This window comes from Gopherus flavomarginatus, chromosome 5 (genome assembly GCF_025201925.1).
Source record: "Gopherus flavomarginatus isolate rGopFla2 chromosome 5, rGopFla2.mat.asm, whole genome shotgun sequence".
Lineage (NCBI taxonomy): Eukaryota > Metazoa > Chordata > Testudines > Testudinidae > Gopherus > Gopherus flavomarginatus.
In genome coordinates, this window is record NC_066621.1 from 102,631,563 (window position 1) to 102,659,115 (window position 27,553).

A 27,553-nucleotide genomic window follows, 5' to 3' on the forward strand; every position below is an offset into this window, starting at 1 on the left:
TTGAGTATCAAAAGCAAAATGGATTAATCTTAATTCAAATGCAAAATCTTTATTTGTTTTGATGAATCAGAAGATCTCATCTGTACCTTCAGATCACAGTTTGAGTTTGCAGGGTTTTCAGTTACACAAACTTGTGACTTGAGTAATTGTGTCTGATGTAGAAAATACTGAAAATGATTAAACATGGAACCTCACGCTGTCATTTATTCAGTGTCATATCTCAGAGTAAAGAGACACTTAGATCAAGGTGCCAACTTGTACCTTACTGGTGAGAAATACTTCTCAATGCATTATTTATGCCTTTAAGAGGGCATTGATGTTATTTCCATTATGCTTCTCTTTGTAGGGACTCAATTCCATAGTGTTTGGTATTTTTTTTTTAAGTCTATAAAGTATAGAATCATGGAAATGTAGGGCTGAAAGGGACCTCGAGCAGCCATCATGTCCAGTCCCCTGTGCGGAGTCAGGACCAAGTAAACCTAAAACATCCCAGGCAGGTGTTTGTCCAACCTGTTTATAAAAACCTCTAGAGTTGGGTATTCCACAACCTCTTTTGAAAGCCTGGAGTTCTTAACTATCCTTATAATTAAAAAGGTTTCCTAATAATTAACCTAAATCTCCCATGCTGTAGATAAAGCCCATTACTTCTTGCCCTTCCTTCAGTGTACGTGGAGAAGAATTAATCACAGTCCTCAATATATTTAACATATTTGAGGAGTGCTATCATGTCCCCCCTCAAACTTCTTTTCTCAAGACTAAACATTCTTTGTATTAAAAAATTTCCTCATAAGTCTGGCTTTCTAACTCTTTCTCACTTCTGTTGCTCTCCTTTGGACTCCCTCCAATATGTCCACATCTTTCCTAAAGTGTGGCTCCCAGAACTGGACAAAGTACTCCAGCTGAGGCCTCAACAGTACTGAGTAGAGCAGGACAATTACCTCCCGTGTTATACATACAGCACTCCTGTCAACACTCAGAATAATATTTCCTTTTTTTTTTTTTAAAGCTGCATCACGTTGTTGACGTATTCAATTTGTGATCCACTATAACCCCCAAATCCTATTCAGCAGTACTACCACCTACCCAGCTAGTGTCCATTTTGCAGTTATGCATTTTATTTTTCCTTCCTAAATGAAGTACTTTGCATTTATTTTTATTGAATTTCATCTTGTTGAATTCAGAACAATTTTCCAATTTGTCAAGGTCATTTTGAATTCTAATCCTGTCCTTCAAAGTGCTTGCAACCTTTCTCTGGTTTATTCATGGTTTAGTCTTGAGAAAAGAAGTTTATGGGGGGACATGATAGCAGTCTTCAAATATGTTGTCCATGTCATTAATGAAAATATTGAACAGAATATTGACTAACCCCTGTGAGGCTGCATTGGATATGCCCTCCCAATTGAACAGCAACCCACTGATATCTATCCTTTAGATATGGTCTTTCAACCAGTTTGGATACCCATCTTATAGTAATTTCATCTAGACCACATTTCTTTGCTTATGAGAATGTCATGTGGGACTGTAACAAAATCCTTATTAAAATCAAGATATATCGCGTCTACTGCTTCCCCATCCAGTACTCCAGTAACCCTGTCAAAGAAGGAAATTAGATTTTCTTCCCATGGGATCCTACCTACCAGTTCTGAGTTAATCTTCTTTTTTGAAGTCCATTGCCCTTATTCTGCTGCTTTCGCCCCTTCCTTTCCTCAGAATCATAAAGTCATCATATCATGATCACTTGTACCCAAATTGTCTTCCACCTTTCACCAGGTTTGCTACCAATTGTTCCCTGTTGGTCAGAATCAAACCTAAAGTGGTTGTCCTCCTGGCGGCTACTTCACTTTCTGAAACATTAACATTTGTACAATGACTCATAAGTATGGCTCACTAATCAGTGGGAGCTGAGGTCACTCACAGCCCTAAAATCCTTTGTATAAAACTAATTATTCTTGGCGTGGTAAGCACCTTATGCATTATATATTATTCCAGTAATGAATTGCCTTTTTTAATGCATCCCTTATACAAATATAAGTGTTAATCAGACTGCTGGTTAGCTATGTATTGACATCTGAAGAAAAAAACATTCAGGAACTTTACTGCCCCTGTTATATGTGTTTGTTTTTCCTCTTTTAAGTGAAAGATAAATGTTAATAGCTAGTGTGTTCACAAGTAAGCACTTCTTGAATACAGTGACATGCACAGAACTATGTTTGCTTATTTTTAAGGTGTTTTTTTTTAAACTGTCAGTTGATATTACAGAGGGGGAGCAGTTACAAGTGAAGGACAGTTCTAATGAAAAAGATAAGACTGCAATGAGGGCAAAAAACAAGGTAGTTTAGAAAGAGTGAGATAGACTTAAAAAAGGGAAAACATGAAGACTTGTATCGCAAATGCATCTTGGTTCTCTGGTGTTGGCACCAAGTGCTAGAGCTTTGTGACTTTAATACTTATGGATTCTACTGACATAAGCCATGAGAGATGATACCAGTCATCTGTTCTTTGCCTTTTGCTCATTTTATGCTGGCATGTCTATACATTTTTACTACAAGAGAGGCCAATAAATCCTGCCTTAAAAATCATTCTCTTTGAGCAACTAACAGTTTTTCATATGGTGAGACTCTAGCTAAACCCCTATGCACATTTAATTGATAAATTATGTCATCCTCAAAGTAATAAATTATGTCTGACCCAACTCTCTTGTCTATGGAAAACTCCTGTATATCTATTATGATCTTTTTTTAAAAAAACTAGGGGCTAAAAGAGCTATTCTCTCAATCCACACTAAGGGCAGGTCTAAGTATTTTGGGGTAGGCCTGCAAAAATATATTGCACCCCCAAACTCTCAAAACCCAAAAGTTTCTGGCTTCTGTCCACTCTATTAATAAAATACAGGAACTGGAGAAGTGTAAGTGTTGTCATTTTTGCCTGCTGCAAACAACTGCCTCGTCTTATATCAAGTGGTGCTAAAGGTGATCTTCCAGCCTCCTGAACTGCAGAAAAGGTGCTTGTGTTTGTGCTTGTGCTGGGAAGACAGTTACTGAATTAAGCCACAAGTCTAAGATTTCCATTTCCTTCTGTCTGCTGCTGTGTATTCTATGAAATTTGGGGTTATTTTTCCCCCTTACATCCAATTATACAGTCCAGAGTAACCAGCAATATTCATATAATTTACCGTTTAAAATAGCCTGAGACTATCTGCAATAGGAAGTAAAATAGAACAAAGGACAAATTTTATTACTTTACTAACCTAGAAAAATATCTCTTCTCCTCCCCCTTTCCATTTCTTTCTTTTTTTCCTTTCATGTCTGACCCATTCCATTTACCTCTTCACTATTTTTTGAAATTTATCTGGTCAAGGTTGTTTTTTTCTGAAGAGCAGCATCGTTTTTTCTCACTCTCTTATATTAATCTCCACCTTACTCTCTCCTATGTTATCACATCCTTCTTGAGTCCCTTCTTACTGTTCTTTTACTCTTTTACCCATTGAACTCATTTACTCCCTTTTTCTTATATTATGATTTATTTGTATTGTGGGAGCATTTAGAGGTTCCAACTAAGGTTAGGGCTATAAAGTGCTAGATAGAATAAGAAAAATTCCCTGCCCTGGAGAGTTTACAGTCTAAAAAGACAAGACCAACAAAAGGGGGGAGAGGGAAGAAAGGCACATAGAGAGGAAATGAATGTCATGCAACATAGTAGAGGAGCAACTAGAATCCAAATCTGCTTGGTCCCAATCTGGTGTCCAATCCACTGGTCCCTTCTGCCTCATACCATTACTCTAATCCAGGGATTGGCAACCTTTGACATGTGGCTCACCAGGGTAATCCACTGGCAGGCTGCAGCATATTTTGTTTATATTGTCTATCTGCAGGCACGGTCCCCAGTGGCCATGGTTCGCCATTCCCGGCCAATGGGAGCTGCAGGGGGGCCATGCCCACGGATGGTCAGCGTAAACAAAATATCTGCCTGCCAGTGGATTACCTTGATGGGCCGCCTGCCGAAGGTTGTGTCCCTTTCATAATAATACTTAGCACGTCCCAAACATTAATTAACCTTGTCAACACCATTGTGTGACATGGTTGTATTACCTAATTTTACAAAGGGAGAAATTAAAGTAGGAGGATGAAATGACTTGACTAAGCCACAGATAATCAGTGTCAGTGCCAGGATTAGTACACAGGAGTAATCTAGACTTAACTCAGTAACCTCTCATGCTGTTGAGTTCCCCTTGTGGCCAGATCGATCTCTCAGTAAAGGTACAGTGTTGACTCAGCTACAGGCAGCCATCGTGCATTCCCTGGCTCCCTAGACACCTTTGAGGAGCAGTGGGCACTATCTGGGGTTCTCTGCTTGGTGTCCCCCTCAGACTTCCTGCTTCTGACCCTGTGACCTGCACTCCAGTCCCTGTTCATCATTAGTTGTCCCTCAAAACTTGCTTGATCCTTGGGTTCAGTAGCTCCTCCCCTTTAGGCTGGGGGAGGGACCTTCAGATGTGGGTGGACTTGTGCCTGCCCACCCCCAGGACTTCAACAGGTACAGGCAGCCATCTGGTGGTCCTAACAACATCAACACCTACAGAGTTGTAAATTAATCCCTGGGACCCTATATAGTTAAGACCTACAGCTGTTGATTGGCTAGCTCTGAGTGGCTGCATAAGGGAATGGAAAGAGAATAACTTTTAGTTTATTATAGGAAAAATGTTTAAGCTTTTCAACTCTAACCATTTATTTACAATGTCGACTTTTTTTTATCAAACATGAAAACTGAGATTATCTTGACATTTACAAACTTCCAAAAATTGAGGGGCTGCAGGCTGCAATTGAACAGAGGATAAAACCTTAAAAGCACTAAGTCCAACTGCAGTCCAAACAAGGACATAAATTACATTATTCCAGTGCTATTCTAATTGTCTGCTACTGCTCTAGAAAAGTAGCAAAAATAAATATTAACTTTTATAGCTTTCACCAGTACTTCTGTTAACAAGTGGATCTTCAGTGTCATCAATCTATTTCCCATACTCCTTTGTTCCTATGTCCCCTCACTACTGCAACCTTGAAATGTCTCTCATCGTCTGGGATATACCTGGAATCATATACTGTGTGGATCCAGGGTTGTGAGCTCAGTCTCTCTCTCTCTATCTCTTTTTTTTAAACCATGACTCTTGACCCAGCAAACAATCATTTATATCTGTTAAAGTATGTGGATGGACATAATGACTTAACTCTGTTCCAGGTTAATGGCTGAGTAAATGACTCAGCAAGAAGCTATTTTGGTCCTCCCAACTAAAGAACACCCAATTAAACTGAAATTGGTCCCTGTGTTGCATAACATATTTGACTTTAATTCCTGCTCTTTAAGGATATGACACACAAGTGCGAGCAGTTTGGCTGGTAGTTCTTTCAGGGTGGGGTTACTTTTGTAGTTCCTAATCATCTGCATAGGAATGGTGCACTCTGTCCAGATCCCATTATGTGGTTTATCTAGCACTCTCTGTGTGACTCCTTCATACCTTTTGTTAAATCTCACAGTTGGAATTTGAGCTAAATACTTAACTTCTATTTCGAGATATAATGCTGAAATCAGTGATCTGTAAATGTTTAATGACCTGTGTAGTTTTCAATTTAATGACCTAACTGGTAAACAGAAGTAAGAATTATTGTATTCATCTATGTAGTAGCATGGGGATACAGATTTCATCAGAACCACTAGCCATAACATTCTTGTCAATCTGCTTTAAGGGCAGTATTTGTTTTAAGGATCCCAAATTCCTTCATAAATTTATGTACCACTGTGGTGGAGACTGTATACACACCACATTAGTTTCTTCTGAAAGTTGTGTAAGAGGCCTGATGTGTTTAGAATTTGAAAGTAATCTAGTGTAAAATCCATTATAAGGTAATTGTAAATTTCTCAAAAACAAACATTTATAAAACCAGAAAAATTAGAGTTAAGATTAAAATTAAAACAAATCTAAGCATGGTAAGGTATGGAAATACTTAGAAAAGACACCTTAGTTCTGCCCTGCAGTGATATCTAAGGAGCAGTGAGAAAGGGAACAAAAGTCTTTAAAAATCAGTTTAATCTATTCTGGGACTATGAGCACTGAAATCCCTCATCATAATTATATGGTTATGGCATGGTATCACTATTCACATATGAGTACCCAAATAATTTTTTTTCCAGTTGGTGATTTAAGGCAGAAAATGAATTGGTCTGTGTATGCAGTTTGCTATATCCATTTAAACACTTTTGTTTTGAGTGTTGGATTATTTGAGTCTACCAAACATGTGCATTCTGTCTTCCTGAATAATTGATATCTTAGGCTACAGTCGTCCCCACAATCCTTGGTGTTTTGTCAGCAAGCTAGAATGCAGAAATTCAACTCTTTGTTGCATCTGACTGCTGAGCCCTTGCCTAAGCACAAGGGAACACACAATCAACATTATCCTTTTTTTATTTTGGTGGTAAACAAATCAAATTGGCATTCCAATGAATTGCTGTGGAAGTCATTCTTCTCTGACAATGGCTTGCCCTCTGTAGAACAAGTAATGGGCCTCTGATTGTTTGAATCATCTCTTGAAAATGATTAAACACTTCTTCTTCCAAACCGCCATGCATTGGAGCCACACTGAAATTCTTCCTTAACTTCCTTTATAGTGTTACCATATGGTTTTAGACTAGCCTATGTATTCATGTCCACCCTGTTAATCTGTGGTTCTGGTAATGGAGAGCATCTGGGAATGTCACCTGAACTATTTCTGACAGAAAGTCTAGGACCCTGGTTTAAATCCCTGAGGGGAAGGGTTATTTTCTTTCTGTCTTTTATTGTGTATTTTCTTCAAGAGGAAGTTTTAAGACTCTCCTCAGGGAAGGCATTATGTACTTCAAGAATTCAGTCCCTGAGAGGGTTATGGGTGTGTAACTTCCATCAGTGATTTAAATGTAGGTCACAAAGGGTGTGGATTATTAAAAGTACTTTCAGTTGTTATGAATGTTTGTTCTGTGGTATAATTAGTATGTAGACTCCTCCTGGTTCTGAAAGTTGCTACCACTGATTTCAAGAGCTCCTTTTTTTTTTTTTTTTTTTTTTTTTTTTTTAAGCATGAGAGAGCTGAAGATAGGTCAGGGAAGGCCAACGTGGGGCTTGTAAATTGCAGCCTGTTCTTCTTAGAGAAACTGTAGCTATGTATAGAGGGGTACTGAGAAATGTGCAACCTTTTGAGTCCAGGGTCAGTAGCGAGTTCTGCTAAAGGATGTTTCGCAGGAGATTAATTCCCTCAGTGTTAAAACTCGTGTATGTCAACTCAATCCCATTCATTTCTCATGCATGATGGCATCTTTCTGTGTTTTTAATATATACACTAGTTATGTTTTACTCAGAAACACCTTATTCAATAGATAAGAGTGCTTTTTTTTTTTACCAATGATTGTCTCCTTGTTTGAGGTGATTGTCTGATTTTGACACCTGAATGGATTGTGGAAGTTTTGTGTGAGGCCAGGGATGGGTAAACTGAGTAGCCTGTAGGTTGTGCAGTAACCTGGAATTGGTTGTAGAATACATGGGTCTTGGGATATTTTTCCCAGTAGTGCATACAAAGTTGGGCTCCTTCCCTCAGGCTGAGGTCTGGATGGCTTAGGGATGGGGAGATTGTTTTCCTGATAATGTACTTCAGGAACTGAAAAAGGCAAATTGTAAAGCAGTGTTGTTTGCTAGGTCCCTTCCTCTTGTAGAGTTGCTGATTCTGTAGGGATTGGATCTGGCTCATCACAAAGTATTTCTACTTCTATAATACACTACTACACCCCCCTTTTTTCATTGCTCCAATTCTGACAGCTTTATTGTATAAGTCTACAATTTATTTGGAATACATATAAACAATAGGTCATAAAACCTATTTATCTTCACTGCAAATGAGTACTGTCACTGCTACTGTGCTAATTGCACCTTGATCTGCACCTGCTGTCCTTAATTGTACCCTTGCAAGTGACAAGCCTTTCTACCTTCACCTTTCTTGGGGTGGAATAATATGATTCTTCCTCGTTCAGGCTGGGCCTTGGGTTGCAGTCCCCTAGTGTACTAATTGTGATTACTTTAGCAGGCCCAAGTTATGGTCAGTATCGGCAGTTCTGCTCCTCAGGAGCTATTTCCAATGGCACCGAGTGACCAAGTAGCCTTCTTAAATAAACAATATGTTGCTTTGCAAAGCATTTCAGAGAAGAAGATCTTAAAACTATAAATAGTGCCTACAGTTCAGCCTGTCTTCCATAAAACTTACCATCCCCTGGAAGCTTGGGTGAGCCCCAGCTCCTTCAGATACTCTCACAGGACCTGTCTCTGTGTCCATGTCTGTTCCTGCAGGAACTGTTTGCTCACTCAACTCCGCCCTCCCTCTCTCCAGAGAGTCTCTTTAGCCATTTAGTTTCCCTTTGATCCCCAAGCTGCCAGTCTTGGCAAAACAGCAGTGTAACTTTGGGCTGGAGCGTGGAAGCAACATCTTCATTGTTAATATCTCAGCCATTATTTTGTACTTACCCCCAAGTGTTTCTTGGGAGGCTGCTTTTCAAGATCTGTTGTGTTGCCTTCCTGCTTGTTTTTCCATCAGCCTCCTATTAAACTAAACCAATACATTCGTACCGGAAAACCCAGTAGCCCAGTATAGACAAACAGTGACTATCTCAATAATCAGGCCACAAAAAGTATTCATCACATTATTGCAGATCAGTCAGTATTCCTAGATTACATAGTATTTGCAGCAGACATGGAAGTGCTATTTAATATTAATACAAGGATAAAAATCTGGTACAATATGGATGAGTGAGCTTGGTTTGAATAGGGCAGCTTGAAAGAGTTATGCGCCAGACTCGTGCAAAGGGATCCATCATATCAATTATTTTAAAAGGCCTTGTCTACACTACAGAATTTTGTTGACAAAAGTTATGTCGACACTCAAAAAGTGCTACAACAAAAATCGGTATTGCTTGTTCACACTCGCTCCCTCTGTCAGCAGAGCACATCCACAGTTGGGGCACTATCATCAACGGTGTGAGCAATGCACTGTGGGTCCCTATCCTACAGTCCAGCTCGACACTTTCTGCCGCTAGGTCTTTTGGGGGGTGGTGGAGCAAATTGCAGCGTATCTTGGGACTGGGCTCAATGTCCCATGATGTATTGTTTTCTGTCCCAGCATTCCATGGGCTTCCAGCTTTCTTTCACTCCATTTTTCAATGGCCCTTGTTTTCTGTGCACCAATGCACCTTTGTGAGAAGGAATGGATCCCGCACTGCTCTCCTATATACTCTGATAACTGTCATTAAGCATCGCAGATGGTTGTGCAGTTAATCACAAAATTCCTAACTGGAGAAGACTCTCAGTTGCCTAACATGCTGTGTGATATGGATAGGAGCAACTTTAGATTGCTTATGGCATTCACGGAACAGCTGCAGACAGTGGACTGTCGCTTTTGGGCTCGAGAAACAAGCACTGAATGGTGGGATCATATTGTCATGCAGGTCTGGGATGATGAGCAGTGGCTGCAGAACTTTTTGATGTGGAAAGCCACCTTCCTGGAACTGTGTGGGGAGCTCGCCTCAGCACTAAAGTGTAAGGACACCAGAATGAGAGCTGCCCTATTGGTAGAGAAGCGCGTGGCGATTGCTGTGTGGAAGCTGGCAACTCCAGATCGCTACTGGTCAATCACAAATCAATTTGGAGTTAGAAAGTTGGCTGTTGGGGCTGTGTTAATGCAAGCATGCAGGGCAATTAATCACATCCTGCTATGAAGGACCGTGACTCTGGGAAACGTGTGTGAAATAGCGGACAACTTTGCAGAAATGGGTTTCCCTAACTGTGGAGGGATGATAGATGACACACACATTCAAATTTTGGCACCAGACCACCTTGTGATGGAGTACATAAATATGAAGGGTTACTTCTCCATGGTGTTGCAAGCACTTGTGGATCACCATGGATGTTTCACTGACATCAATGCAGGGTGGTCCGGGAAGGTGCATGACGTATGCATCTTTAGGAACTCCAGCCTGTACAGAAAGCTGGCAACTTTCTTTCCAAACAAGATGATTACAGTGGGAGATGTTGAAATGCCCTTAGTGATCTTGGGAGACCTGGTGTACCCCTTAGAGTCATGGCTCATGAAATCTTACATGGCAAACCTGGACAGCAGTAAGGAGTTCTTCAACAACAGGCTGCGTAGGTGCCGGATGACAGTGGAATGTGCCTTTGGCAGATTAAAGGCACGCTAGTGATGCCTTTTTGGCAGGTTAGACCTCAGTACGGACAATATGCCCATGGTCATAGCCACGTGCTGTACATTGCATAATCTTTGTGAAGCTAAGGGTGAAAGGTTTGCTCAGGGGTGGAGTGTTGAGGCAGACTGCTTGGCTGTTGATTTTGAGCAGCCAGATACCAGGGCTACCAGAGGGGCCCAGTCATGGGCTATTTGAATCAGGGAGGCTTTGAGGCAACGCTTTGAAAATGAGAACCAGTAACGTACATCTCTGTGATTGGCGCTGCAATGTTACATTACATGTAGTTTTCCTAGGAAGCAACGGTGAAATTTGGGGCCTTACATTCCAGTAATTAAATGATTAAACTGCCTGTGTATGTATTGGTAATGCCTGCTATTTCAATTTGTAGGAACCAAATAAAGATGAGTTACCATTCCTAAGCTTTGCTTTTATTGCACAACACACACACACATTCTCTCTCTCTCTCTCAGTGGGAAAGGAGGTGCCAGGGAAGGGCAGACTTTCAGAGCTGTGTGTAGGTCTGGCTATCATTATGAAAGTTGACTGAGGAGGTGGAGTAAAGGGGAAACCAAGAAGTCCTGGAAAGCAGGAAGGACTGTGTGGGCAGAGTTGAGGGAGGGGCACAGAAAAGAGTTCGGAGTTCTGCTACAGGGGGTGGCAGGCATGCATCTGCTCAGTCTGCAGCATTATTAAGGACTTCAGCATCTGTGTTTGCTCCTCCATGACGTTAATCATTTGCTCAGTAGTGTCCTTAACAAACTCCTGATTTTATTTTCTGTCCTGCCTTTCGGCTTCCCTTCACTCCGTGCGTTCCCTTTTCTCTGCATTGGAGAAGTGCAGTACCTCCCAGAACATGTCATCTTTGCTCCGCCTTGGGCAATTTCTTAGCTGGTGAAGATGCTTGGCCAGTTTGTGTGGGGATTCTTCAAGGCCACATCTGCCAAAGCACACAGAACAATGCACAGAAACATGATTGTTAAGTTCATGCACAGCATTGAAACATTTCAGTAAAATACTTTCTCACTGACCCTTGGCAAGCACACATCTCACATCTCAGCAAATACCCAAAGCATGATGAGTGTTGGTGGGGGAGGGAGACATGCTGCATAGGGAAAACAGCACTCTGCAACAGTTGCAGTGCAGCCGATGAGGGAAAATTTTCTAAAATTCTCCCACTTTTCCCACAGGTGGGGGTCATTATAGCAGATATCTCACTGCTGAGGGTAAGCAGGGATATGAGAGTACATCTACTACACACTTATGGCTTCTGTCCTGGTCCCTATGCTACTTGCCTATGTGTCACTTTGGTCCCTGCACAAGTGATTGCCAAATGGCATGGCAAAGTTTCCTACAATGGGCCAAGGAACCTTTGACAGAGGATTGCCGAGTACCTCCAGGAAACTTTCTTAGAGATAACGAGGAGTCTGGTGGATCTTAAAGACTAATCTGTTAGTCTTTAAGGTGCCACTGGACTCCTCATTGTTTTTGTGGATACAGACTAACAAGGCTACCCCTCTGATACTTGTTTCCTAGAGATCTCTCTGAAGGATTCCCATGAGATCTTACTGTGCATCAGCAGCCTGTTCTGCCATATTGATTAGCTGCACAGGGAAATGTCCAGCTCACAGAAATACAGCCAGCCTTGTACATTTCTATACCCTGAATCCACCTCTACACTACACAAGCCACAGTCACTTACCAGGCATCTTCTCTCCTGCTTCTTGCTTGCCGGAGAGGAATGCTGAGACTGACTAGATACCTCCAGAGCAGTGAACAGCTCCTGGCTGCCTACTATACCAGGTGACCCCGCTAGGAGCTCCACATCGTCATCTAACTCCACCTCTTCATCAGTGACCTTGTTCTCTGGGTTAGATCCTATTTCCGCCACCTCCAGGCCCATCGAAGTATCCATGGGGCTCTTGGTGGTGGAGGTGGGGTACCCACCAAGGATAGTGTCCAGCTCCTTATAGAACCGGCATGTCTTAGGCATAGCACCAGAATGACAGTTTGCCTACCTCGCCTTATGGTACTCCTGCCTCAGCTCCATTATCTTCGCTCTGCTCTGCAGCGTGTCCAGATCATTGCCCTTTTTGCAGAAGCCTTGAGAAATCTGCTCATAGGTATCAAAATTCCTATGGCTCAAGTGCAGCTGGGACTGCACAGCTTCCTCTCCTCATACACTGAGCAGATCCAACAGCTCCGCAGAGGTCCAAGTGGGAGAGCATTAGCTGCAATAACCCACCATGATCACCTGGGAAGATGCAATGAGACCGCTCCACACTGAGCCAACAGGAAATTGAATTTCAAAAATCCCAGGGGGTTCTAAAGGAGGAGTGATGGGAGGCAGATGGTTGTTTACCTGGCTGCAGGGCAATGGAGTTCAAACTGCTGACCAGGTGGTCAAGATGGGCATTGTGGGCCAATGAAAGCCATAAAATCAAGCACGGTGACTGCACTGGCATTTTGTCGACAAAAATTTTGCACAGAAAGCCTTATGACTCTTGTTGGGCTGGTTTTATTTGTCGCCAGAACAGGGCATTTTTGCCGCCAAAAGTCGCATTCTGGTTTGTATGCATCCACTGTTTTGTCGACAAAAACTGCCTTTGTCAACAAAATTATGTAGTGTAGACAAGGCCAAAGGAACCCACAGTAATTGGTATAAGTTACTGTGCCTTCATTGTGAGCTGACCATACTCAGATGAATACAATAAATTGCAAGAGGAAAAGCACAACCATAGCAATAAGAACAGCAGAATAAATTGGAGTCTAGGCAAAATGAAGCATTAGGAAAACAAAGTCTCTGTCCTGGGTATTGACATACAAATAGGTGTAAATTTAAATGCTGTGGGCTGGAGTCTCTGGTCCATTAAATTTACTTCACGCTGCTTACGTGGCACAAAGTGAATTTAAAATGCTCAGAGATCTGCACTACAGAATTCCTATGTATGAATCTTCACCAGTGCTAAACTGGCAGAGGTTACTCCTTTGCCTCTTGCACCAACATGTCCTCCCCAGCACAAGGGGCCCACAGGGAGGTGGTGGACAGTGGCAGAGCAAGCTCTGGCAGCCCAGTTCTCTGCTGGTGTGGGACTTTATCCCAGTGGCTTAAGTTAAAACTGCCCCTGCAGCAATCATTTACACCAGGGCTGGGTGTAGGGTTGCCAGCTTTCTAATAGCACAAAACTGAACACCCTGGCCCTGCCCCCTTCCCCGAGGCTCTGCCCCATCCCTTCACAAGGCCCCATCCCCGTTCACTCCACGTCCCCCCTCTGTCGCTCACTCTCCCTCATCATCACTCACTTGCTCATTTTCACCAGGCTGGGGCAGGGGTGGGGTTTGGGGTACCATCTCCAGCTGGGGGGTGCAGGCTCTGGGATGGGGCCAGAAATGGGGGGTTCAGGGTGCAGGAAGGGGCCTCGGACTGGGATAAGGGGTTGGGATGTGGGAGGGCTCTGGGCCGGGAGTGCGGGCTTTGTGTTGGGGCAGGGGGTTGGGGTGTGGGCTTGAGCTGAGGGGGGCTGGGGATGAGGGGTTTGGGATACAGGAGGGCGCACAGTGAATAAACAGGACAAAACTTTTAAAGAATCCTTTAAAGTTTTAAAGAACATATGAGGTGATGGACAGTAGGAGAGACAGACTACATTGTTTCCTGGTTAAGTCACAAGGGAAGGTAGGGCATTTGGAATGGTTCCCACCCTTTGCGTGTACGTATGCATGCAAATATATAATTCAGAGAGGTGTGTATGCCTGAGATAAGTCCTTAACATCACAACTTGATGTTAGGGAGGCTTTGTTTCTGACCTGAGTAGAAGTCAGAAGTGTAATCAATTTTTTTTTTGTTTTTTTTAGATCTTATGAACTTTCTTATTTTGTCATCTTGCATTTTCAAAACTAACTTTTCCCTAATTATTTTCATGCTTTCTTAATTTTTTGAAATATTTAGGCATGAAGTTAAATATAATAAATTGATAGTGCACTTTCTCAGTGCACAGGACAAAGAAGTGGACATTGTCTATTTCAATAACCAGCCTTGTAGTTATATTTTTTCTAAACTTTGCCATACCAGTGATATATTATCTGCAAATGGCTTTTCTTCAGAGGGAGCTAATATCACAGAAATGAAGGGTGGAAATTAACCTCATGATTAGCAACATGCTGTAATCTTCATGACTAGGTGAAGTTATGGACCACTGTATCAGGAACATTAGCACATTAACCACTGTGTCATTCATAATAGGTGAATTGGTGGTCTCACATTTAACAAGTCTCTTAATGGTGCAGGAAGAAGTAGACAAGGAAATTGGGATATTTTTGTGTATTTGCAATTTTTGCAGTTTCTTACATTGAAAAGGGAATAAAAATGAACCTTACTCTTAATGGGAGAGAACTTTTGCAGATTGTATGTATGAGCTTTATTTATATGTTACAAATAAAAATCTTTCCCTTGGAAATGCTGAGGTTTACAAAATTGTAGCTTTCATTCCCAAACAGTGAAATTACCTTAGAGAGCCCCTTACATATAGTTATGTAGGCAATATAGAGGAAATTACTGATCTGAAATGTCTCTGCAGACGGTATTGTACTTTGAAATAATAAAAAAGTAACACGTCTCTTGTTCTCTACACAGTTAATTGCTCACTTCTGAGCTTTGACTGTTTACCCTGCCTATCCATACAGCTTTCTGTCATTGGGCGTGGTGAATGGTTGATAAGTACCTGTTTATAGTTCACAGAAATAGCTGTGGAGAGTTAAACCAGTAGTAATATGAAACCAGTCTTCTTGATGTTCTTTTTTTTATTTTTAACTGTCCCTGGAGCCTGAAATCTGCATTCCAGATGAAACCTGCAGCAAAGCGGAAGAAGAGAGCCTGATATTTTTTATTCAGTTTCAAGGGCACTACGTCTGGTTACTGTAGCCAGTTGAGAATTCAGAACAGTTCAGAAGATCAAAGAAGGCAGTTTTTGTTTGGTAGAGATTTTTGAAGTATTGCTTTGTCTGGATTTTTAATTTTACAGAGTGTTTGTGTTGCTGGATTTGCTAAAGGCGGTCTTAGACAAAGTGGAAAAGGTTACATGAAAGAAGCTTTCAGGAATTTTCAGCTGACAGACGTTCACAACTCATAAGGAAGTAGGAAACTAATGTGATTCGTTCTGTTCAACGGGTTTTTTCGTTTATATAGTTGCTCTTCACTTTTAACAAGTAGAAATTTAGTTGTGCGTAGCCAGTGGGATTGCAGGAACTGGGGCAGTGATCACTGGTCGAGCTTTCAGCTGAGATTACAGTGCTGGCAGATTTTCCCTGACAAAAAGCCTTTTGTGTAAAGGAACAAGTAACGAAGCTGCCAAGAACTTTGAATACTGTATGTCAAGATGCAGAGCCGCCTTGTTTCTCTTGGGCTGGAGTTGTAAAATTTGACAGACGCTTTCAGTCCATACTACAACACTAGAAACAGGAAAAGAGGGATAGTGTGACCTTGGGGAGACCAGCTTTCCTGATGATACAAAAAGAAGAGCTCCCATTGCATTTCCTGTTGTAAGTTAATAGACTGAACTGATGTAATAAACAATTGTGTAGAAGGTAACGAATAGTAATAACAAAAGTAAAAGCTATATTGTGGTTTGCCCAACATGGAAGCAAATAACACTTCACCTGGCAGCAGTGAGCTTTTAGATCTAGGCCATGCAACAGAGACTGAACACAGACAGCCTTTCTTCACTACATTTTCTATGAAAGCACTTTTTGGATTTACTACTAAATTGGAACCAGCAACTCTGAAAAAAGAAGCAGTACTTAAGGCATTTCGAACTTTTGATGCTGATACAAATACCCAAGCTGCCAACCAAGACAAGGGTGGTGGTGGTCATGATGATCCAGAAGTATATCATGTGCTTCCCAAAATACAGCAGGCTGACCCGGAGGCCAGTGGGCAGGCTGACCTGAATATGGAGCTAGCTGAACAGAATGAACCATCTCTTCCTCCTTTAGAGTCTGTACAGTCTCCTTTGTCTGAATGTGACAGAGATGACAAGGACGCCATTTTTGTACAAAGTACTTTGACTTATACAACAAGTGATACAGTGTTGGACAATGAGAGTACAGACCTAGACAGTGATGAAGACGAAACAAACAAATCTGTGTTAAATATTGTGGCTTTGTCTTCTGAGTCTTTAGAGAATAACAACCAGGCTAAGGAAGAATTGGAATCAGAAGGGTCCAGTGAAAGTAATGCCACTGTGGAGAGAGATGAAACTGAATCAACCTCATCAATTTCTCAGCAGCTTCCAACAGAGCTGAATGGTGATCTGGAATGTAGCTCAGCTACAGAAGACAAAATGTTAACAGACGAGCACTGCACTGGCCCACCTTCTCTAGGGGAGAATCCTCAAGAGCCTATGAGTGGAGAAGAACAAGGATCTTCAGAAAATGGCTCTAATAACACATCCTCCCCAAAATCAGCCATAGGTCAAAAGACCTCTCAGCTACCTGCTTTCTTTAGTGGATTGCGTGTGCGAAAAAAAGGTCTAGCTGCAGAGGATGGAGAGACTATCAGAGAAATTAAACCGAAGGACAGTGATTTGGCTCTGCTTAAATTAAAACAGCCTGTTAAGAAATCTAATATTACATCAGACGTGCTCACTAAAAAGAAACCAGCTGAGCCTAAAACAAGTCCTACTTTCCTGGAACAGCTCTCTCAGCTGTTCGTCCCTAAAAATGAAGATAAAGCCGAAAATTCAGGTGAGGAGACTAGTGAGACTGACAGCAGTGATGAAGGCCAGGAGAGCAAAGCCACCGATAGAACAGAGACCCTGTCCCCTGCTGAAGAAACAAAGTCAAGCCCACCGGAGTCGGCATTAGATGCGTTTAAAGCTTTGTTTACCCGGCCTCCAAAAAAGGAGATGACTGTTGATACTTCAGAGCTGGAAGCCATCAAACGCAAAATGAGAAATGAAAAGGAGTTGTTGAAAGCAGTATTTGAAAGATCAAAATCAAAGTCTGTGGATGGAGCATCTGACCTGAAATCTGTAGGTTTGAGTTACTTTTACATTCTAAGGGCTGGAAGTAAATGGATAAAGAATGATTGGTGTGAACTAAAATAACTAAGATCAAAATTTGAAGTGTGGCTTCTGATTTTGGGAGCCTTAAGTTTTGGCTTCCCAACTTGAGACACCCTTAATCTTTTCACAAGAGCTGGACAACCTGAGTTCTCAATGAAGTCAGATGAGCACCTTTGAAAAGAAGGCCAGAGATGTCTTAAGTTGGGAATCCAAAAAATGTGAGGCCCCTAACTTGAGTGTCTAATTTAAAAAATGTGACTACAAATCAATTGCTTTCCTTTCATTGAATGTGGATGCTCTCCGAACCAAAGTTAAATTACAAGTATTTACTGTAAATATCTTTAATTATCCTAATAGAGAGTTAAGACTGAAATTCACTCTTTATTCTTATTGTAAATATTATACTCATATCATGTACGTAGACTTCAAGAAAACCTAAAGAGAGTTATCAGAGATCATTATCAGCCTCAACTCTACACTATCTTTATTTTTAATGGCTTTTCTATCTAAAAGTAATTTTTGTTTTGTTTTGTTTTTTAAAACCCTCTTAGAAAGAATTGTATTATGACAGATGACGCAACAGACAATAAATTGTATACAATTTTCTGGGTGACTTGCCCAAGAGACGGGCCTTAAAAGGTATCTTCTCTGTCAATTGTTTATACACCTAAACCTTGATCTTACAAATACTTCCACATGTCCAGCTGTACACAGGACATTTGTCCCAGTGAAATCAATTGAACTATTTATCTGTTTAAAGTTAAGCATGTTCCTGTATGTTTATGGGATTGGAGCCTCTGTCAATATGATATTTTGGATATGTGTATTTTTAAATGAAAAAAGGCAATAAAAACCCCACAAAACTCTCCCACATTGAGAGTCTGAATAAACGAATGTAAATTCATAGTAAAAACCTGAACTTAAATGCAAATAAATAAATTAAAAGCCCCTTTGAGTTAAATGAGCAGAAAAAGGACACATCCTTTAACAATTATAGATTTGTGCAGATGTAATTAATTCATAAAAGTATTTCCATTGACTACAGTAGGATTGCTTGTCTGAGTAAGGATTGTGGGGTTGTGTCCTAAATCTGAAGCTGGATAACCTAGAGTTTGTTTCCCTGCACTCAAAGGGGTGTGTGTGTGTGTGTGTGTTTAAAAAACCCTCTAAGAACTTCTCCTGGGTAGACTGAGACCTTGTAGACACAATATCAACTCACAGTACATTTCCTGTGGTGAGGAAAATGTAGATGCTGGCAGGGCATTTGTTTCTCATGTGTAGCAGTGACATAGTAGTGAACACTCTTATAATTCACCTGCAACAAAACCATGTTTAGCTCTTTCAGCTTAGCTATAGGTACAGAATAAATATTAAATTCCTGACACAGTATTAGCCTCCTCAGTTCAAAAAAGGATAGGCAGCTTCTCAGAGCCACTTTGCTAAATTTAAATTATTTTGCTGCATGTAACATGCTAGTAAGCTTTATAATGTTTTCCCTTTCCCCACCCCCAAAGCAGTTGTTCTTACACTCTTTTTCCTCCTTTCTTCATCCTCACCGACTGGATTTCATTATAATGGAATGGAATCAAGCTGATAATCATCCTGGTTCTAATTTTATAATGCAAATGAGCTCCAGTTATGGACGACCATTGCTTTAAATACACACGTTTAGTTAAACTCAGCATTTACCATTTTGGGAATGGATTAGTATTGCAACATTTTAATTTTCTCTTTCATATTTTTAATAGCCTGACCTGAATCCCTCAGAGCAAGATGACAAAACTCCAGGGAAACTCCAGGCTGTCTGGCCACCACCTGAAATCAATGATGGAAAAGAAAAAGTGGGGTTGAAGTACACTGAAGCAGGTAAAACAAAAAGGTGAAAGACTTGCAGAAATGGATCTTTGTAATGTTTCAAGTGTTGGGTTTGTGAAGTATAAAAATATTCTAAAAAGCTGAAAGCATATTTTTTTTAATTTATTATTTTTTTCTCAGTATGGCACTAGTTACCATGACCTGTATGTAGGTAATTTGAAACTCTCTGTAGGTTTGGATGCCATCTGAAGAAATTATAACCTTTTGGAACTTCTTATGGAAAAAATGGCATTGTTTTCTGATACACTAGGCCAAACATATCTCTGATGCAACTCTGTTTAAATGGATCAAGATGGTCTAATATGTCAGAATTACTAGAGATTCCTTCTTTTTGGGTTAGAACAGATTTTAGGTATTGAATCTGCCAGATTCTAGTCTGATTTGCTGATTCTCTTTAGGTACCAGCACACTTAAGTTTTTACATTCAGAGTAGAAGTAGGAGTATTAATGTGTTTAGTTTTGTTACCTTCTTTGCATAGGCACATAAGAGTAACTGTATCCAGTCAGATCATTGGTCCATCTAGTTTGGTATAACAGATCCTAGTACCAGATGCTTCAGCAGAAGGCATGAGAAACCCAATGCTGGACATTTCTGGAATAGTTTACCTATAGGGGGATGTTTCGTCCTAGCCCATATCAGCTAGTTGTTGGCTTGTGCCCTGAGCATGAGGGTTCATAGCCCTTAAAAATGCATTTAACCATATCCAGTGTAACTCTGGCTGACTCATGCATTGTGGGTTATTTCTAAAGAACCTAAATGAAAGGCAATGGGATTTGTGTTCCTAATTCAACTAGTTAATTTTGAAAAACTTACCCCAAAAAGATTTAATAGGATTAAAAAAGGATTAAATTCTTGGCCTTTATGCTATATTCTGGCAATAAGTTCTGCAGTTTAACTACCTGTGTCTTGTATTGGGTTTAAGTGTGTTGTCTTTCAGTTTCAATGAAGGCCCACCTGCTCTTGTATTACTAGAGAGGGTAAATGGGAGTAATGGATTTCCTTTTCATATATGATTCACTATCTTGTTTATTTCTATTGTGTCCTTTCATATTTGTCTGGATTCTAAACTACATATTCTCACTCTTTTCACTTTCTCCTTGACTCATAACTTTTTCACTCCCTCCTGGACCCCTTCTATTTCTGAATAATTACCCATAGGTAAGAGAATAATACTAGTTAATTGATGTGCAGTGTCAAAATAATACTGTTAACATATAAAGTAAATAACTTATTTAAGTATTTTATAGTAGGAAAAGAGGAAGGGTAGTTAAGTTATTAGAGGGGAGAACTGAGAACTAGCACCCTAGACTTTTTTCTGTCTCTGCAGTTTACTCGCTATGAATTTGGGCTAGTAATTTAACCTCTCTCTCTCTACTTTAGTTTACTGCTTTATAAAATGGACGTAACACAAGGAGTATCTGCCACACAGGGATGTTCAGAAAGTTAACTACATTTGTTTTTCAAGCACTGACAGGAACACAGCTCTTAACTCATCTGACCCACCATACTTCTAGGGTACATCCACGCTACCCGCCGGTTCGGCAGGTAGCAATTGATCTATTGGGGATCGATTTATCATGTCTTGTCTAGATGTGATAAATCGATCTCTGCCGTGCTCCCCGTCGACTCCAGAACTCCAACAGAGAGAGAGGCAGAAGTGGAGTCGATGGAGGAGCCACGGCCGTTGATCCCGCACCGTGAGGACGGGAGGTAAGTCGAAATAAGATATGTCGACTTCAGCTATGCTATTCTCATAGCTGAAGTTGCGTATCTTACATCGCCCCCCCCCCCAGTGTAGACCAGCCCCCTACATACTGAATTGGATCACTTACATTGTGTCTAATCAGTTAGAAAAGTCAGAGAGATCCCTAAATGAACAGTACAATATATGTGCAAAGTACAGTATTTCAGCTTTTCACAGGACTTCTGCTGTCTCTTTTTCTGAAACTTCTATTTGTTTATTAAAAGTACTACATTTGGAGTATTTAATTTTCCTAACATGAAAAGTGAAAAAGGGCTTTCCTATCTTTTTTCCTACTTCCTAGATGTCTAAAGTGAAATATAATCTTTCATGGCAAAAGGGGAACAAGCTTTGAATAAACAAAAGCTCCATATTGTACTAGTAATGAGATGAACTAGGTCATGCTTTACTGGATGTGAATAGGAAGGTAGGGATTCACTTAGATCCAACATATATTGTTGTTTGTTACTGAGACGTTGTGGGTGGCAGTGTCATCAAAATGCTGATAGAATTCTAAGCCTTATTTTTATAGAGCCCAAATTCTATAGTCCCATTATTCACCCAGTGTCTGGCAGAGATAGGGATGTTGATGAAAACAAACTGCTGGTGATTCAGTTGTGATGAAACACAAGAGATGCTTTTACAGGAGTTCGGTGAAGGCTGTGTCTGTAACATCTGTTGAGGATATATAGTAGATTTGTGCCTAAATGGTTTGCAGCCTCTTGGCTCCATAATTATTTCTGGATGCCCAGAGAGTAGTGGTGGTTTACAGTGAAACCTTATGACTGGCTAGGACACTGCAACTGTCTGTAAGTGAAAATCTCAAATCAGCCATGTTTCCTGTGTTAGCTCTAGGATTGAAAACCCTAATGCAGTTTGCTTATGACTACCCCTGAAACTCATCTGCAAGATCCTGGAGGAGCAGAATGCTACTTGTCCCCAAGGGTAGTGTCATCAGCACAAGTAGCAATCTGTGTAGTGCAGCCCTGCTTTGAATATACACAGCCTGTACCCCAGTCTTCACTGATTTCCTGTTTGCTTTCAAGTGCAATTTAAGGAATAGTAAAAAAAAAAAGAAAAAAAAACAGGAGTACTTGTGGCACCTTAGAGACTAACAAATTTATTTGAGCATAAGCTGTCGTGGGCTACAGCCCACTTCATCGGATGCATGCAGTAGAAAATACAGTAGGAAGATATAGATATAGATATATATAGATACACACAGAGAACATAGTGTTTAATAGAGTAGTGTGGGACTCTGTTAATTGATAGAGCATTTCTCAGACGATAACTCATCCCAACAGCTAAAACCAGATGAAAAGCTCTTGTTTTCAGAACCTATGTTTAAACACTGTCTATTGGCAGGGATCGCTCAGATATTGGTTATACTCCCCTGATTTTTTTTTTGGAATGTGCTCCTTTTAGTCACAACTTGAGTCTAGCACAATTTTAAAATCACTTATTTTGTTTAGCATGTGATCAGTAGTTTGTTTCGCTCTTGTTCTGCTTTATAATCTCTGTAAATAAAGCACCCAGCTGCCACAGCAACAGAAGGCAATATAGAAATAATATTTATGGTATATTGTTTTATTATTTTTTTAAAGTTAGGATTTGTTTCATTTTAAAAACAAAACACTATGACTCTCACCACATTCACTATACTTTAACTGTCTACCTTAAGGTTCCATTTCCAAGGACAAATTTCAGAGCCTACACCTCTTCATTCTGCTACCCATTAGCCCTGTTTATGCCAATTAATCTAAATCCTTTCCCCCAGCATAACCATTTGAATGAGTAACATGATCTTGTTGAACTGCTGTAGGGTATTTTTTAGTGATCATTAGAAATTAGTGACTAAAATAAGTCATTTTGAAAATTTTATTTCTGTAAAAACACTCTGTATCTTCTGTACTTACAAGTACTCCATAAAACACAGCTGCCAAGATGTTTTTAGCTCCATTTTTGTTGTTTCTTATGAATAAGAGAGCATCACTGAATTCCCTTCCCTCTGTCCCGGCAGTGGCTGAGTTGCAACAGGAAGGTGCCATTACCTTTAGTGCACTAGAATCTTATGGGAGTGGAGGCAGGAGTTTATAGCCTCATTCTCTCTAAAAGCAAGGAGAAGAATGAATCTTATCTCCAGGATGGGAAGGGAAGCTCCTAGCAGTTTGTATCTGAGGGGATGGGGATGCCCGGCTGTATGCTCTCTCCTTACCTCTTTGTCTTGCTGTTCCCTCTGCTCTCCTCATTGGTTTTTGCTCCATGGCTGCAAGAATTTGAGGCTTCTTGTTGCCTAGTCAACAGGCATCACGGGTGATTCTGGCCCTTGTTGCAGGAGCTCTTGGTGGCTGCCTGACGGTGTGGAGGTTCCAGCTTCTCCCCAAATCCCAAAATTTGAATTAATTATCTGGGTCCCCTCATCTCCACATCCTCCCACACCCCAACTATTAATTACCTACCCCTCAGCACCCACATCTGCCTGTTCCTCCAGTCTAATCTCTTTTCTTGCAGTTCCTGATGTTCTGATCTTCCAGACTTGGGGCAAGGAGGCAGCTCCAGGGGTTCTGCACTCCGTCACCCTTCCCAGATCTAGTGTGATAGGGTTGGAGAGGGGTGGGGTGAGGAGGATGGAACTGGAAGATCACCCTGAGCCACTTAGCTCTTTTTGATCCCCTTTCCCTTATTCTAAGAATGGTGTCAGCTACTTCCCTTCGCTATCCACTACCCAAAAAGTCCTTTCTGCTCTTGAGGGGACAGGTGGAGAGCTTGGCCTGCTTCCTGCAGCAGACCTGACTGGCTGCTCTCTTCCCCCGGAGGCAAAAAAGTTGGAAATGCAGCCAATTGGAGGATGTTTTCCTTTGGGTAAGCCTGAAATTTGTGAGAGGTATGGAGCTTCTCCTGTTATAGCTACACTGGGTCCAGCCCTGGCCAAAATCATGTTACTTGCAAAGAAATAAACCATGAGGGCTGGCAACACTGTAGTCTGCATTGCTTTCATCTACGTAGCCAGGTGGTAAGTCAGATTTTTCCCTTGCTGAAAAGTGCCTTATGAGCATAAACAGGAAAGCATAAATACACCTGTAAAAATCTTCCTAAAAGGAATTTTTTAAAAATCAACAGACACTACTTACTGGATTCTCTATCAGAAGCTGTACCTTTTAAAATTTGTCAATCTAAAAAAAATTAAAGCTAAGTATCCCTTTAATGCATTACAGCATTTGGAGCTGGGAAGAATGCAGAGAGTGTAGTTACATGATTATTCTTTGCATATGCATAGTTTGCCTATGAAGTAAAAGAGCTTTCAGTACATAATACTCCTGTGTTTGAAGAATTGTCATCACCAAGACACACACTGGAAAAAACTGCAGGTCTGATGATCTCTGTTAAAAATGCTTATTTAGTAAATGTAGGTCTAGTAGTCTCTTGAAGCTGGAACAACTTGTCCTATTGCTTAAACAAAGGGAAAAAAGAGTAATAAATAAAAAAAAGACTTAATTGGCATTCATACTGAAGACAACTTTGGAATGAATCAGACTGAAATATAAATCCGTTTAGCTTTCATAGCTATTCTTAACAACCTTTTTAGTTAATTCTTTTGTTTATATTTTTAAACAAGGTTCTGCTCCCTCAGCCTGTCTTTCCATCATACTTGATCCTGCAGTGAAGTCATGCTGTCTCTATGGCACCACCGTTTCTATGGCAACAGACTCTGATGCTATAAACAGAATTTTGATTTCTTTGTAGGAAAGAGAAACCAGGCTCTGCAGGAGAGACCTCTTATTGAAACGTAGGTGTTTTAAATGATAGCAAAGGAAATACCAAATAATGTGCCAGATGCTTTCTCTACAGTTTCTGAAGTATGAAAACCTCTTTCAGCTGTGCTGTGGATTGCCTCTAAGGGATCCATCCTCCAACACATTTTAAACCGAATGAGAGGCTTATATATTAGAGCAATGTGTGTAGTGGTCTGAGCATAGGTTAGAGCCACAAACTCATGAGCTCTAATCATGGCTTTTATGCAGGCTTCCTTCATGGGTAAATTATTTATCCTGTCTGCCTCATTCTTCCCTTGTAAAATGGAGATAATACTTACATGCCCTTATACGGGTTGAGTTAAAGTAGTCTGAAGAGGAAAATATTTGTAAGGGAAAGAATTATTATTTGTAATTTTTTCTAAATGAATAAGGAATAACACTACATAGGTGGCCTATGTCTCTCAGAACTTATATTTGCCAGCTAGCCAACAGCAGCCAGATTCTTTAGGGAACTCTTCAGGCAAAAAGAGAGAAGGTGAATACTCCTCTTAGAGACTGTCCTTTTTAACAACCAGCTGGATGCTGGAGTATAAATGAATCTATTTCACTTTATGTTCTTATTTGCCAGCACTTACTCTCACAGGTTTCATGAGGACATCTTTTTTCAAGCAGCAAAATCTCACCATTTTTACTGTCAGTATTGTTAGCTGTTTAGAGTGGAGATGGTGGAATCTGACCCTCAAGAGGAAATGTTGCCATGAAGAAAGTGATCATATTTTACATATGAGCTTCCTACTTTCTGTGCCTGGATGGGGAGTTAGAGTTTTCACTGTAAAGATCTGGCTTAATTAACTTCAGGCAAACCCGCAAAGCATTCTGTATTTTAATGAAAGCCTGATGTGATTTCTTGCCCCCATTCAAAGCTCTACATAATTGTATTTATTATCCCTTGTCAAGCTTTACATAATCATCAATAATAAAACTAATACTATTTAAGTTTATTATTATTTATATTGCACCAGTGCCTTGGAACCTCATTCATGGACTGGGACCCCTAGCAGAGTATCTGACTTGCATCAACAGTTTTATTTTAAAACCTTTGTGATGACATTTTCTGGTATAAATATGGTGTATGCTTTATTATTGATTTGATAATAGAGTACTTACTATAGGTTTGCATTGGCCATATCTTTGCAAATAAAGGATTTCATGGAACAAACAATATTTTACTGTTGAGATGCAAAAATAGAATTTAGAAAGCCTGTTCTTCTGGGATGTCAATTATGACTTGTGGTGCACATTGTTTTGATAGATAAGAGTAGTTCAAGGAGATTCTGGCTGGCAGGGGTTTTTTTTTGGTTCTTGGCTTTGTAATGTTTATAGAAATTCAGGATATGTTATTGCCTACAAAAGGCTATTGGAAACTATCACATAAGAGATTTTGCCATGTGACAGGTTATTCATTTGAGAAACGTGATGCAGAAAAGGGAACATTTTAGTGTGTCCTAGTAAAACAGTTGTTCCATTTGCAAGATCCGATTTACTCAGGGCAGGTCTACACTGGAAGTGCTATATCGGTGCAGCTGCGCTGCTGAAGTGCGTCTGGTGAAGACGCTCTGTGCTGACGGAGAGCGCTTTCCCGTTAACTTCCACCTCTTTCGGAGGTGGAATAGTTATGCTATGTCATGGGAGAGCATCTCCTGCTGACGTACACCTCTACCCCGATATAACGTGACCTGCAATAACACGAATTCAGCTATAACATGATAAAGAAGCGCTCCGGGAGGGCAAGGCTGCGCGCTCCGGCAGATCAAAGCAAGTTCGATATAACGCGGTTTCACCTATAACGCGGTAAGATTTTTTTGGCTCCCAAGGACAGCGTCACGTCAGGGTAGAGGTGTAGCACCGTATGGACAGAGCTTAGGCCACTGTAACTTTCATTGCTCAGAGGGGGTGTCCTTTTCACACCCCGAATGATGTAAGTTAGATCAACTTAAGTGGTAGTGTATACTTACCCTCAGAGTTACTTGATTTCATTTGATCTTAACAGTTGTTATTTAGACATAGTATGAAAAACTGTAATAGAGTTAACAGTTTATTAATTAATAGAAAGGATTAGATAGGAATATGTTAGGTAAAAATGATAAATTAACTCCCCTAGTGTATGCTATGGACTGAAGTTGGAGTTTTTGTGATTGATGGTAACTGCCAATTTAACTCCAGTTCATTTGGTGATGGAAGTAGGAGTTTTAAATTGTTTTACTATATTATTTGTCACAAATGTTATAATATAATAGATGTGTGCCGACTTGATATCATTTAACATATTTTGGCAAGTTGCATTAGATTTCTGTTGGGAAGCAGATGTTTTTATTACAAGCCAGCTTGCCACTTGTGACTAGTGCAGCCATTTTAAATTTGTATACCTTCCAAATGTCACCCATCTGGAATGACTGTCACATCTTTGCTCCTAATGTCAGAATCTCATTCATACCAACTGAAATGCAACTAATACTAAAGATGGTGGGTAGTGAGCGAAGTTTCCCCATCTTTTCCTCCTGACTATAAGAGGCTACTCCTGGGGCTTGTGAATAGGCAGCCAGTTCTGTTCTATATTCTCTATACGAGTTCTTAAACAATGCTCATCTCTCATGACTGTAGTATCAGTGGGCTTGTCATGAGAACTAAGACCACTTTACTCCTGAATGAGAATGTCCACCTGAGGGTTTAATGTGCATTAACTGATGTGCATTGACTTCATATTTATAGTTGATTTGCCTTAACTTTTCCATGCCATTGTGTAATGTGCCCTGAGCACCTTCCAGTAGTGTATTAAGCAATACTGATTATAGATATATGT

At 40.5% G+C, this 27,553-nt stretch overlaps 1 protein-coding gene across 5 annotated transcripts in view; it reads left to right on the plus strand.

The window, feature by feature from the left end:
* FMN1 (formin 1) overlaps positions 1-27,553 on the plus strand; it is a 362,805-nt gene that overhangs the window by 89,720 nt on the left and 245,532 nt on the right. For 3 of the 5 annotated variants that reach the window (XM_050954782.1, XM_050954784.1, XM_050954783.1), the window contains exons 1-2: positions 15,112-17,288; positions 19,070-19,187. In XM_050954782.1, the coding sequence (XP_050810739.1) occupies positions 15,894-17,288; positions 19,070-19,187 (1,513 nt within the window). In that variant the 5' untranslated portion in view covers positions 15,112-15,893. Of the gene's footprint in view, positions 1-15,111; positions 17,289-19,069; positions 19,188-27,553 lie in introns of those variants that run through there. The other 2 variants (XM_050954781.1, XM_050954785.1) reach the window with 1 other exon arrangement.